Genomic DNA, 12,136 nt, shown 5'->3' with positions numbered 1-12,136 from the left:
GGGCCAGAGGGCGGGGGGGGGGGGGGCCAGAGGGCGGGGGGGGGGGGGGCCAGAGGGCGGGGGGGGGGGGGGGCCAGAGGGCGGGGGGGGGGGGGCCAGAGGGCGGGGGGGGGGGGGCCAGAGGGCGGGGGGGGGGGGCAGAGGGCGGGTGGCTAGTGGGGGCCAGAGGGCGGGGGGGGGGGGGCCAGAGGGCGGGGGGGGGGGCCAGAGGGCGGGGGGGGGGGGGCCAGAGGGCGGGGGGGGGGGGCCAGAGGGCGGGGGGGGGGGGGCCAGAGGGCGGGGGGGGGGGGGGCAGAGGGCGGGGGGGGGGGGGGCAGAGGGCGGGGGGGGGGGGGGGCCAGAGGGCGGGGGGGGGGGGGGGCAGAGGGCGGGGGGGGGGGCGGGGGGCCAGAGGGCGGGGGGGGGGGGCCAGAGGGCGGGGGGGGGGGGCCAGAGGGCGGGGGGGGGGGGGCCAGAGGGCGGGGGGGGGGGGGCAGAGGGCGGGGGGGGGGGGGGCCAGAGGGCGGGGGGGGGGGGCAGAGGGCGGGGGGGGGGGGCCAGAGGGCGGGGGGGGGGGCCAGAGGGCGGGGGGGGGGGGGGCCAGAGGGCGGGGGGGGGGGCCAGAGGGCGGGGGGAGGGGGCCAGAGGGCGGGGGGGGGGGGCCAGAGGGCGGGGGGGGGGGGCCAGAGGGCGGGGGGGGGGGCAGAGGGCGGACGGGGGGGGGCAGAGGGCGGGGGGGGGGGGCCAGAGGGCGGACGGGGGGGGGCAGAGGGCGGACGGGGGGGGGCAGAGGGCGGACGGGGGGGGGCCAGAGGGCGGACGGGGGGGGCAGAGGGCGGACGGGGGGGGGCAGAGGGCGGACGGGGGGGGGCAGAGGGCGGACGGGGGGGGGGCAGAGGGCGGACGGGGGGGGGCAGAGGGCGGACGGGGGGGGGGCAGAGGGCGGACGGGGGGGGGCAGAGGGCGGACGGGGGGGGGCAGAGGGCGGACGGGGGGGGGCAGAGGGCGGACGGGGTGGGGGCAGAGGGCGGACGGGGTGGGGGCAGAGGGCGGACGGGGTGGGGGCAGAGGGCGGACGGGGTGGGGGCAGAGGGCGGACGGGGTGGGGGCAGAGGGCGGACGGGGTGGGGGCAGAGGGCGGACGGGGTGGGGGCAGAGGGCGGACGGGGTGGGGGCAGAGGGCGGACGGGGGGGGGCAGAGGGCGGACGGGGTGGGGGCAGAGGGCGGACGGGGGCAGAGGGCGGACGGGGGGGGCAGAGGGCGGACGGGGGGGGCGGAGGGCGGACGGGGGGGGCGGAGGGCGGACGGGGGGGGCGGAGGGCGGACGGGGGGGGGCGGGGGGCGGAGGGCGGACGGGGGGGGCGGAGGGCGGACGGGGGGGGGCAGAGGGCGGACGGGGGGGGGCAGAGGGCGGACGGGGGGGGGGCAGAGGGCGGACGTGGGGGGCAGAGGGCGGACGGGGGGGGGCAGAGGGCGGACGGGGGGTGCAGAGGGCGGACAGGGGGGGTGCAGAGGGCGGACGGGGGGGGTGCAGAGGGCGGACGGGGGGGGTGCAGAGGGCGGACGGGGGGGGTGCAGAGGGCGGACGGGGGGGTGCAGAGGGCGGACGGGGGGGGCAGAGGGCAGACGGGGGGGGCAGAGGGCAGACGGGGGGGCAGTGGGTAGACGGGGGGGCAGAGGGTAGACGGGGGAGGGCAGACAGGGGGGGGCGGAGGTCAGACGGGGGGGGCGTGGAGGGCAGACGGGGGGGGAGGTGGTGGGGTGGGGTGGGGGCGGGGGGCGGGGGGCGGGTGGACGGGGGGGTGGGTTGGGGGGGGCGGAGGGCAGACGGAGGGGTGGGGGGGCGGAGGGCAGATGGAGGGGGTGGGGGGTGGAGGGCAGATGGAGGGGTCGGGGGGCGGAGGGCAGATGGAGGGGTGGGGGGGCGGAGGGCAGATGGAGGGGTGGGGGGGCGGAGGGCAGATGGAGGGGTGGGGGGGCGGAGGGCAGATGGAGGGGTGGGGGGGCGGAGGGCAGACGGAGGGGTGGGGGGGGCGGAGGGCAGACAGAGGGGTGGGGGGGCGGAAGGCAGACGGGGGTGCTGGAGGGCAGACGGGGGGGTAGGGGGGCAGGCGGGGGGGTGCTGGAGGGCAGGCGGGGGGTTAGGGGGGCAGGCGGGGGGGGGTAGGGGGGCAGGCGGGGGGGGGTAGGGGGGCAGGCGGGGGGCTGAAGGGCAGGCGGGGGGGTGCTGGAGGGCAGGCGGGGGGGGCTGGAGGGCAGGCGGGGGGGGGCTGGAGGGCAGGCGGGGGGGGCTGGAGGGCAGGCGGTGGGGGGGCTGGAGGGCAGGCGGGGGGGGCTGGAGGGCAGGCGGGGGGGGCTGGAGGGCAGTCGGGGGGGGGGCTGGAGGGCAGTCGGGGGGGGGGCTGGAGGGCAGGCGGGGGCGGGGGGGCTGGAAGGCAGGCGGGGGCGGGGGGGCTGGAAGGCAGGCGGAGGGTGGCTGGAGGGCAGGCGGGGGGGGGCTGGAGGGCAGGCGGGGGGGGGCTGGAGGGCAGGCGGGGGGGCTGGAGTGCAGGCGGGGGGGGGCTGGAGGGCAGGCGGGGGGTGGCTGGAGGGCAGGCGGGGGGGGGCTGGAGGGCAGACGGTGGGGGAGGCTGGAGGGCAGACGGCGGGGCTGGGGGGGCTGAAGGGCAGACCGGGGGCGGGGTGGGGGAGGCTGGAGGGCAGGAATTTGCGTCCCACCCCGCAGGCTGTTTTTCGGTGCTGCAGGCAGCTTGCCATTGGTCAGCAGGACATAAAGATTCTGAAAGTGCCGCTCAACAAGTTGAGAAAGTTGTATAATCTCCTGAGGGTTATATAATCTCTTGGGCTCGATGATGGGGTTTTGGATGACAGGCATGATGGAGTGGTTGTGGACAAGTGACACAATGTGTGAAGCTGGTACAAGACAAGTGACAGACCATGAGAACCAGTCTCCTGTAGGAGCAGCTACAAGCAGCAGCAGTGTACACTGTGAACAGGCAATGTGAGATTGCACAGTGGTTAGCACTGCTACCTCATATTGTCTTGGGTCACTGACTGCGTGGGTTTCCTCTGGGTGCTCCGGTTTCCTCCCACAGTTCAAAGATGGATTGGCCAAGCTAAATGCATTGGGTTATGGGGATCGTGTGGAGGGGAGGGCCTGGGTAAGATGCTCTTTCAGAGATTTGGTGCAGGTTTGATGGGCTGAAGACCTCCTTCTGCATTGTCCGGATTCTATGAGATTTCGAGGCACAGCTCTACATTCCTCAGCTCAGGGTGATCTGGGGATCCTGGTCATAAAACAAATATACCAGAAGCAGAGGGAGGGACTGAATGAGATATGTAGCCAAACTCGCAGAGAATGAGGTATAAGTGTAAAGTTTATTTATTAGCGTCACAAGTAGGCTTACATTAACACTGCAATGAAGTTAATGTGAAAATCCCCTCGTCGCCAAACTCCGGCGTCTGTTCGCATACACTTAAGGGAAATTTAGCATGGCCAATGCACCGAACCAGCACGTCTTTTGGAGTGTCGGAGGGAAACCGGAACACCCGGAGGAAACCCACGCAGATACGGGGAGAATGTGCAGACTCCGCACAGACAGTGATCCAAGCCAGGAATCGAACCTGAGTCCCTGGCGCTGTGAGGCAGCAGTGCTAACCACTGTGCCACCGTGCCGCCCCAAACTCATGGAGCCAAACTTAGAGAGAACGCCCTCTGCAGAGGTAGCTCCAAATCAATGTCCTGTTCCAGTTTTCTACTGGTGATATTTGGAGTACAATGCAATGGAAATCAATGCTCTGGGTGAGGGAGGAGGCTTCGAATGAAGTCGGGTTGTGCTCCCACTTCTGCTCACTATCCAGTGACCCAGGTGGAAAGTGGGTGAGCATACATGTTCATTGGTCTGTACTAGGCCCTGTACTAGTAGCTGCACTGTTTGACAGAATACACGTACAGAAATTATGGAGGCTTGTAAGAAAGGTACTGGAATTATCCCAGGAAATTTTAGGCTTCACATAGGTTGGATGAATCAAATTGGTAAAGGTAGCCTGGAGGATGAGTTCTTAAGAGTGTATGTGGGACAATTGCAGTACATTCTAGAGCCAACCAGGGAGCAGCTTATTCCAGACCTGGTAATGTGCAATAAGACCTCTCCCCTCTGCCCCCCATTGCCATTGTGTGTGTCTGTGTGTGTGTGTGTGTGTGCATACTTGGCTGCATCTCAGTGAGAGAGAGTGTGCTAGTGAAGGAATGGCTGCAAGGTGTAAGGGAGCCATGAGATAGCAGCAGTTGTGTTTGTAAGGCTCTGGTCAATGGATCTGTTCCCATCTACTCACTGCTGTCCAGATCAGACAATAGTGTGAATTTATAGAAACTCAAAACACAGCAGTGGACTCACTTGACTGCGATATCTCTTGGCATATTTGTAGATTTCGCCCATCGCAAAGTTGGTGTTAAACTCATTTCGGTATTTCTGTAAAACAAAGAAAATGTTTACATTTCTCTAACCAAGGCTTGATACGGCCCACACTGAGCATTGATAATAAAACACGGGTGGCACGGTAGCACAGTGGTTAGCATTGCTGCCTCACAGCGCCAGGGACCCGGGTTCGATTCCTGGCTTGGGTCACTGTCTGTGTGGAGTTTGCACATTCTCCTCGTGTCTGCGTGGGTTTCCTCCGGGTGCTCCGGTTTCCTCCCACAGTCCAAAGATGTGTGGGTTAGGTTGATTGGCCATGCTAAATTGCCCCTTAGTGTCCCGGGATGTGTAGGTTAGAGGGATTAGCGGGGGAATGTGTGGGGATAGGGTCTGGGATGGGATTGTTGTCGGTGCAGACCTGATGGGCTGAATGGCCTCCTTCTGCACTGTACGGATTCTATGATCTTCATTCAGCTCAGCTTGTCATCATCAGAAACACCAGCAGAGAGGAGGGAAGCAATATTTAACATTGTATCTAACCATTCTATGGTCTTTCTGTGACAGAGTAAAGCACCCTCCACACTGTCCCCAATAAACACCCCAGGACAGGTACAGCATGGAGTTAGATACAGCGTAAAGCTCCCTCTACACTGTCTCCATCAAACACTCCCAGGACAGGTACAGGACAGGGTTAGATACAGAGTAAAGCTCTCTCTGCTCTCTCTCTCAGTTCCTGCTCTTTGCTCAATGTCTGCTGCTTACCCAGGACTCCTCTGCAAGGTGAGCATTCATTTCCTGTTCGCTTAGTGTGACCATTTCTTGGATCTCTCTGTAATATTTCTGCACGGCCTTCTTGTACTCTGGAATTTCCTTGGCATACAAGAGTTTATTTGTTGGTGAATCCTAAAGAAAAAAAATATAGGATGTGTGTTATGATCCCAGAGAGCCCTGAATACACAAGAACCTAACACCAGCAAACTCAAGAAGAGATATTTGCCTGGTCTTGTTTTAAATTCATTTTACAGGATGTGGGCGTCACTGGCTAGACCAGCATTTACTACCCATTCCTAACTGCCCCTTGAGAAGGTGATGGTCAGCTGCCTTCTTGAACCACAGCAGTGCATGTAGATACAGTGCTATTGGAGAGGGAGATCCAGAATTTTGACCACGCAACAGTGAAGGAACGGCAATATATTTCCAAGTTAGGATGGTGAGCGACTTGGAGGGGAATCTCCAGGTGGTGGTGTTCCCAGATATCTGCTGCTCTTGTCCTTCCTGATGGTAGTGGTCGTGGGTTTTGAAATGATTTGATACAAAGCTGAGGTTTAGAAAAGTGCGATAGAAATGCAAGCCCTTCCACATTTCATTCATTTAGTTTTACTGCACATGCTGACCTGTACACAGTCCTTTCAATGTGCTGCACCCCTGGAGCACACAAGACAGTGAATTCAATGACAATATAGGGATTGGGACAGCTGGTGGAGCTTCCAGTTAGATTTGGGGCAGTGTCATTGAACTGGATCGTCACAACATGTCAACTCAGACTCAAGATAAAGACCCAGTACCAATAGTAAAGTTAATATCAATCCAATCTAACCCCTGAATTGGATTCCAGTCTGTGACTCACCCCCAGGTATCTGTTATTCTATATATAAACCACCCCGAACCCCTCGATTAGATTCCAGTCTGTGACTCACCCCCAGGTATCTGTTATTCTATATATAAACCACCCCGAACCCCTCGATTAGATTCCAGTCTGTGACTCACCCCCAGGTATCTGTTATTCTATATATAAACCACCCCGAACCCCTCGATTAGATTCCAGTCTGTGACTCACCCCCAGGTATCTGTTATTCTATATATAAACCACCCGAACCCCTCGATTAGATTCCAGTCTGTAACTCACTCCCGGGTATCTGTTATTCTATATATAAACCACCCCGAACCCCTCGATTAGATTCCAGTCTGTGACTCACCCCCAGGTATCTGTTATTCTATATATAAACCACCCCGAACCCCTCGATTAGATTCCAGTCTGTAACTCACCCCCAGGTATCTGTTGTTCTATATATAAACCACCCAAACCCCTCGATTAGATTCCAGTCTGTAACTCACTCCCGGGTATCTGTTATTCTATATATAAACCACCCGAACCCCTCGATTAGATTCCAGTCTGTAACTCACTCCCGGGTATCTGTTATTCTATATATAAATCCCCGGATATCCGCCTAGGTCACATTGCAGTTTGTAATTCCCCATTGGGATGAATCTGGATTGATACTTTACCTTGCCGAGCTGGAGGTCAGAAATGGAGCAGGCATCGATGAAAGCTTGGGCGATTACTGAGAGACAAGCATCCATGTGATCAGTTTTCTCAACATCAAAGACAAACTGTGGATTCTTCAAGATATTCACCCAAAACCGTAGCGGCAAGCTGGAATGGAAGGAGAAACCGTCCATCAATCCTCCACTGTCCCGAGAATCGCACTTCGCAGTACAACACCGGATGGGGTGGGGGGTATCTGGGATGTTGGGGAGACTACAGGGCATCAGGGAGAGTTGGGGAAACCGGGGAGGGGGGAAGGAAACCGGAGGGGGGGAAACCGGGGGTGAGGGGGGGGTGGGGAAGAAACCGGGGGGGGGGGGGGGGGGAGGGGGGGGGGGGGGAGAGAGAGAGAAACCGGGGGTGGGGGGGGGGCGGTGGAGACTCGGTTGACACAGCCGGGTTGGGGTGGGGGAGGTGAGGGACTCCAGGGACACCGGGAGACTCCGGAAGACTTGGGACACGGGGAGGAGGTTTGGTGAAACTCGGGGTACGAAGCTCTCTTTGCTGAGCTGAATGAGAAACCCATCTGTTCCAATCTCCGAGCTGACGCTGTGCTCTCTCACTTTACTGGTTGTTAATGTGGATAGCGGCTGGGGGAGTGGAAGGGGGGGGAGTGGAAGGGGGGAGGGGGGGAGTGGAAGGGGGGAGGGGGGGGAGTGGAAGGGGGGAGGGGGGGAGTGGAAGGGGGGGGGGAGTGGAAGGGGGGAGGGGGGGAGTGGAAGGGGGGAGGGGGGGAGTGGAAGGGGGGAGGGGGGGGAGTGGAGGGGGGGAAGGGGGGAGGGGGGGAGTGGAGGGGGGGAGTGGAGGGGGGGGAGTGGAGGGGGGGGAGTGGCGGAGTGGCGGGGGGGAGTGGCGGAGTGGCGGGGGGGGAGTGGAGGGGGGGGAGTGGAGGGGGGGGAGTGGAGGGGGGGGAGTGGAGGGGGGGGAGTGGAGGGGGGGAGTGGAGGGGGGGAGTGGAGGGGGGGAGTGGGGGAGTGGAGGGGGGAGTGGAGGGGGGGAGTGGGGGAGTGGAGGGGGGGAGTGGGGGAGTGGAGGGGGGGAGTGGGGGAGTGGGGGAGTGGAGGGGGGGAGTGGGGGAGTGGAGGGGGGGAGTGGGGGAGTGGAGGGGGGGAGTGGGGGAGTGGAGGGGGGAGGGGGGGAGTGGAGGGGGGGAGTGGAGGGGGGGAGTGGAGGGGGGGAGTGGAGGGGGGGAGTGGAGGGGGGGAGTGGAGGGGGGGAGTGGAGGGGGGGAGTGGAGGGGGGGAGTGGAGGGGGGGAGTGGAGGGGGGGAGTGGAGGGGGGGAGTGGGGGAGTGGGGGGGGAGTGGCGGGGGGGAGTGGCGGGGGGGAGTGGGGGAGTGGGGGGGGGAGTGGAGTGGGGGAGTGGGGGGGGAGTGGTGGGGGGGAGTGGGGGAGTGGATGGGGGGAGTGGGGGAGTGGAGGGGGGGAGTGGGGGAGTGGAGTGGGGGAGTGGCGGGGGGAGTGGGGGAGTGGCGGGGGGAGTGGAGTGGGGGAGTGGCGGGGGGGAGTGGCGGGGGGGAGTGGCGGGGGGGAGTGGCGGGGGGGAGTGGAGGGGGGGAGTGGGGGAGTGGGGGAGTGGAGGGGGGGGAGTGGGGGAGTGGAGGGGGGGAGTGGGGGAGTGGAGGGGGGGGAGTGGGGGAGTGGAGGGGGGGGAGTGGGGGAGTGGAGGGGGGAGTGGAGGGGGGGAGTGGGGAGTGGCGGGGGGAGTGGCGGGGGGGAGTGGCGGGGGGGAGTGGCGGGGGGGAGTGGCGGGGGGGAGTGGCGGGGGGGAGTGGGGGAGAGGGGAGTGGCGGGGGGGAGTGGGGGAGTGGCGGGGGGGGAGTGGGGAGTGGCGGGGGGGAGGGGGGAGTGGCGGGGGGAGTGGGGGAGTGGCGGGGGGGAGTGGGGGAGTGGCGTGGGGAGTGGGGGAGTGGCTGGGGGGAGTGGGGGAGTGGCGGGGGGCAGTGGCGGGGGGGAGTGGCGGGGGGGAGTGGCGGGGGGGAGTGGCGGGGGGGAGTGGCGGGGGGGAGTGGCGGGGGGAGTGGCGGGGGGGAGTGGCGGGGGGGAGTGGCGGGGGGGAGTGGGGGAGTGGCGGGGGGAGTGGCGGGGGGAGTGGGGGAGTGGCGGGGGGGAGTGGGGGAGTGGCGGGGGGGAGTGGGGGAGTGGCGGGGGGGAGTGGGGGAGTGGCGGGGGGGAGTGGGGGAGTGGCGGGGGGGAGTGGGGGAGTGGCGGGGGGAGTGGGGGAGTGGCGGGGGGGAGTGGGGGAGTGGCGGGGGGAGTGGGGGGGGGGAGTGGGGGAGTGGTGGGGGAGAGTGGCGGAGTGGCGGGGGAGAGTGGCGGAGTGGCGGGGGGAGTGGGGGAGTGGCGGGGGGAGTGGGGGAGTGGCGGGGGGGAGTGGCGGGGGGAGTGGGGGAGTGGCGGAGGGGGAGTGGCAGGGGGGAGTGGGGAATGGCCAGGGGGAGTGGCGGGGGGTAGTGGGGGTGTGGTGGGTGGGAGGGGGGGCGTGGCTGGGGGGGGAGTGGGGGTGTGGTGGGGGGGAGTGGGGGAGTGGCGGGGGTGAGTGGGGGAGTGGCAGCGGGGAGTGGGGGTGTGGCGGGGTGAGGGGGTGTGGCGGGGTGAGTAGGGCGTGGCGGGGGGTAATGGGGGTGTGGCGGGGGGAGTGGGGGTGTGGCGGGGGAGAGTGGGGGTGTGGCAGGGGGGGAGTGGGGGAGTGGCGGGGGGGAGTGGCGGAGTGGCGGGGTGGAGTGGGGGAGTGGCGGGGGGAGTGGCGGAGGGGGAGTGGCGGGGGGTAGTGGGGGTGTGGTGGAGGGAGGGGGGGCGTGGCTGGGGGGGGAGTGGGGGTGTGGTGGGGGGGGAGTGGGGGAGTGGCGGGGATGAGTGGGGGAGTGGCGGCGGGGAGTGGGGGTGTGGCGGGGGGAGTGGGGGTGTGGCGGGGGGGGAGTGGGGGTGTGGTGGGGGGGGAGTTGGGGTGTGGCGGGGGGGGAGTTGGGGTGTGGCGGGGGGGAGTTGGGCTGTGGCGGGGGGGAGTTGGGGTGTGGCGGGGGGGAGTTGGGGTGTGGCGGGGGGAGTGGGGGTGTGGTGGGGGGAGGGGGGTGTGGCTGGGGGGGGAGTGGGGGTGTGGTGGGGGGGAGTGGGGGAGTGGCGGCGGGGAGTGGGGGAGTGGCGGCGGGGAGTGGGGGTGTGGCGGGGGGGAGTGGGGGTGTGGCGGGGGGGAGTGGGGGTGTGGCGGGGGGAGTGGGGGTGTGGCGGGGGGGAGTGGGGGTGTGGCGGGGGGGAGTGGGGGTGTGGCGGGGTGGAGTGGGGGTGTGGTGGGGGGGAGTGGGGGTGTGGTGGGGGGGGAGTGGGGGTGTGGCGGGGGGGGAGTGGGGGTGTGGTGGGGGGAGTTGGGGTGTGGTGGGGGGAGTTGGGGTGTGGCGGGGGGGAGTGGGGGTGTGGTGGGGGGGGAGTGGGGGTGTGGTGGGGGGGGAGTGGGGGTGTGGTGGGGGGGAGTGGGGGTGTGGCGGGGGGGGAGTGGGGTGTGGCGGGGGAGTTGGGGTGTGGCGGGGGGAGTTGGGGTGTGGCGGGGGGGGAGTTGGGGTGTGGCGGGGGGGAGTGGGGGTGTGGCGGGGGGAGTGGGGGTGTGGCGGGGGGGGAGTTGGGGTGTGGCGGGGGGAGTGGGGGTGTGGCGGGGGGGAGTGGGGGTGTGGCGGGGGAGTGGGGGTGTGGCGGGGGGAGTGGGGGTGTGGCGGGGGGGAGTGGGGGTGTGGCGGGGGGAGTGGGGGTGTGGCGGGGGGGAGTGGGGGTGTGGCGGGGGGAGTGGGGGTGTGGCGGGGGGAGTGGGGGTGTGGCGGGGGGGGAGTGGGGGTGTGGCGGGGGGGAGTGGGGGTGTGGCGGGGGGGAGTGGGGGTGTGGCGGGGGGGAGTGGGGGTGTGGCGGGGGGAGTGGGGGTGTGGCGGGGGGAGTGGGGGTGTGGCGGGGGAGTTGGGGTGTGGCGGGGGGGGAGTGGGGGTGTGGTGGGGGGGAGTTGGGGTGTGGCGGGGGGAGTGGGGGTGTGGCGGGGGGGGAGTTGGGGTGTGGCGGGGGGGAGTGGGGGTGTGGCGGGGGGGGAGTGGGGGTGTGGCGGGGGGGAGTGGGGTGTGGCGGGGGGAGTGGGGGTGTGGCGGGGGGGAGTGGGGGTGTGGCGGGGGGAGTGGGGGTGTGGCGGGGAGGAGTGGGGGTGTGGCGGGGGGGAGTTGGGGTGTGGTGGGGAGGAGTGGGGGGTGTGGCGGGGGGGAGTTGGGGTGTGGCGGGGGGAGTTGGGGTGTGGCGGGGGGAGTTGGGGTGTGGCGGGGGGAGTTGGAGTGTGGCGGGGGGGAGTGGAGGTGTGGCGGGGGGGAGTGGGGGTGTGGCGGGGGGAGTCGGGGTGTGGCGGGGGGGGAGTGGGGGTGTGGGGGGGGGAGTGGGGTTGTGGTGGGGGGGAGTGGGGGTGTGGTGGGGGGAGTGGGGGTGTGGTGTGGGGGAGTGGGGGTGTGGCGGGGGGAGTTGGGGTGTGGCGGGGGGAGTGGGAGTGTGGCAGGGGGAGTTGGGGTGTGACGGGGGAGTTGGGGTGTGGCGGGGGAGTTGGGGTGTGGCGGGGGGAGTTCGGGTGTGGCGGGGGGGAGTGGGGGTGTGGCGGGGGGAGTGGGGGTGTGGCGGGGGGGAGTTGGGGTGTGGCGGGGGGGAGTTGGGGTGTGGCGGGGGGGAGTTGGGGTGTGGCGGGGGGGGAGTGGGGGTGTGGCGGGGGGGAGTTGGGGTGTGGCGGGGGGGAGTTGGGGTGTGGCGGGGGGGAGTTGGGGTGTGGGCGGGGGGGAGTTGGGGTGTGGCGGGGGGGAGTTGGGGTGTGGCGGGGGGGAGTGGGGGTGTGGCGGGGGGGAGTGGGGGTGTGGCGGGGGGGAGTGGGGGTGTGGCGGGGGGGAGTTGGGGTGTGGCGGGGGGGAGTGGGGGTGTGGCGGCGGGGAGTGGGGGTGTGGCGGGGGGGAGTTGGGGTGTGGCGGGGGGAGTTGGGGTGTGGCGGGGGGGAGTGGGGGTGTGGTGGGGGGAGGGGGGTGTGGCTGGGGGGGGAGTGGGGGTGTGGCGGGGGGGAGTGGGGGTGTGGCGGGGGGGAGTGGGGGTGTGGCGGGGGGGGGAGTGGGGGTGTGGCGGCGGGGAGTGGGGGTGTGGGCGGGGGGGAGTTGGGGTGTGGCGGGGGGGAGTTGGGGTGTGGCGGGTGGGGGTGGGGGTGTGGTGGGGGGGAGTGGGGGTGTGGTGGGGGGGGAGTGGGGGTGTGGTGGGGGGGAGTGGGGGTGTGGTGGGGGGAGTGGGGTGTGGTGGGGGGGAGTGGGGGTGTGGTGGGGGGGAGTGGGGGTGTGGCGGGGGGGGAGTGGGGGTGTGGCGGGGGGGAGTGGGGGTGTGGCGGGGGGGGAGTGGGGGTGTGGCGGGGGGGAGTGGGGGTGTGGTG

General features: G+C 68.3%; 2 protein-coding genes across 2 annotated transcripts in view; one reads left to right on the top strand and one right to left on the bottom strand.

Moving 5' to 3' along the window:
* The window catches only part of ift122 (intraflagellar transport 122 homolog (Chlamydomonas)), a 232,907-nt gene extending 230,091 nt beyond the window's left edge, over positions 1 to 2,816 (top strand). The window contains exon 30 of the mRNA XM_078210139.1: positions 2,726 to 2,816. Coding sequence (XP_078066265.1) covers positions 2,726 to 2,816 — 91 coding nt within the window. The remainder of the gene's footprint in view (positions 1 to 2,725) is intronic.
* Positions 2,817 to 4,218: 1,402 nt separating this feature from the next.
* Positions 4,219 to 12,136, bottom strand: part of plxnd1 (plexin D1) — a 166,290-nt gene continuing 158,372 nt past the window's right edge. The window contains exons 33-36 of the mRNA XM_078210138.1: positions 6,685 to 6,832; positions 5,161 to 5,301; positions 4,378 to 4,452; positions 4,219 to 4,233 (exon numbers count right to left, since the gene is read on the bottom strand). Coding sequence (XP_078066264.1) covers positions 4,219 to 4,233; positions 4,378 to 4,452; positions 5,161 to 5,301; positions 6,685 to 6,832 — 379 coding nt within the window. The remainder of the gene's footprint in view (positions 4,234 to 4,377; positions 4,453 to 5,160; positions 5,302 to 6,684; positions 6,833 to 12,136) is intronic.

Source organism: Mustelus asterias, chromosome 3, assembly GCF_964213995.1.
Source record: "Mustelus asterias chromosome 3, sMusAst1.hap1.1, whole genome shotgun sequence".
NCBI lineage: Eukaryota > Metazoa > Chordata > Chondrichthyes > Carcharhiniformes > Triakidae > Mustelus > Mustelus asterias.
The sequence above is the reverse complement of the archived record's forward strand: the minus strand, read 5'-3'. Positions and strand labels throughout refer to the sequence as shown.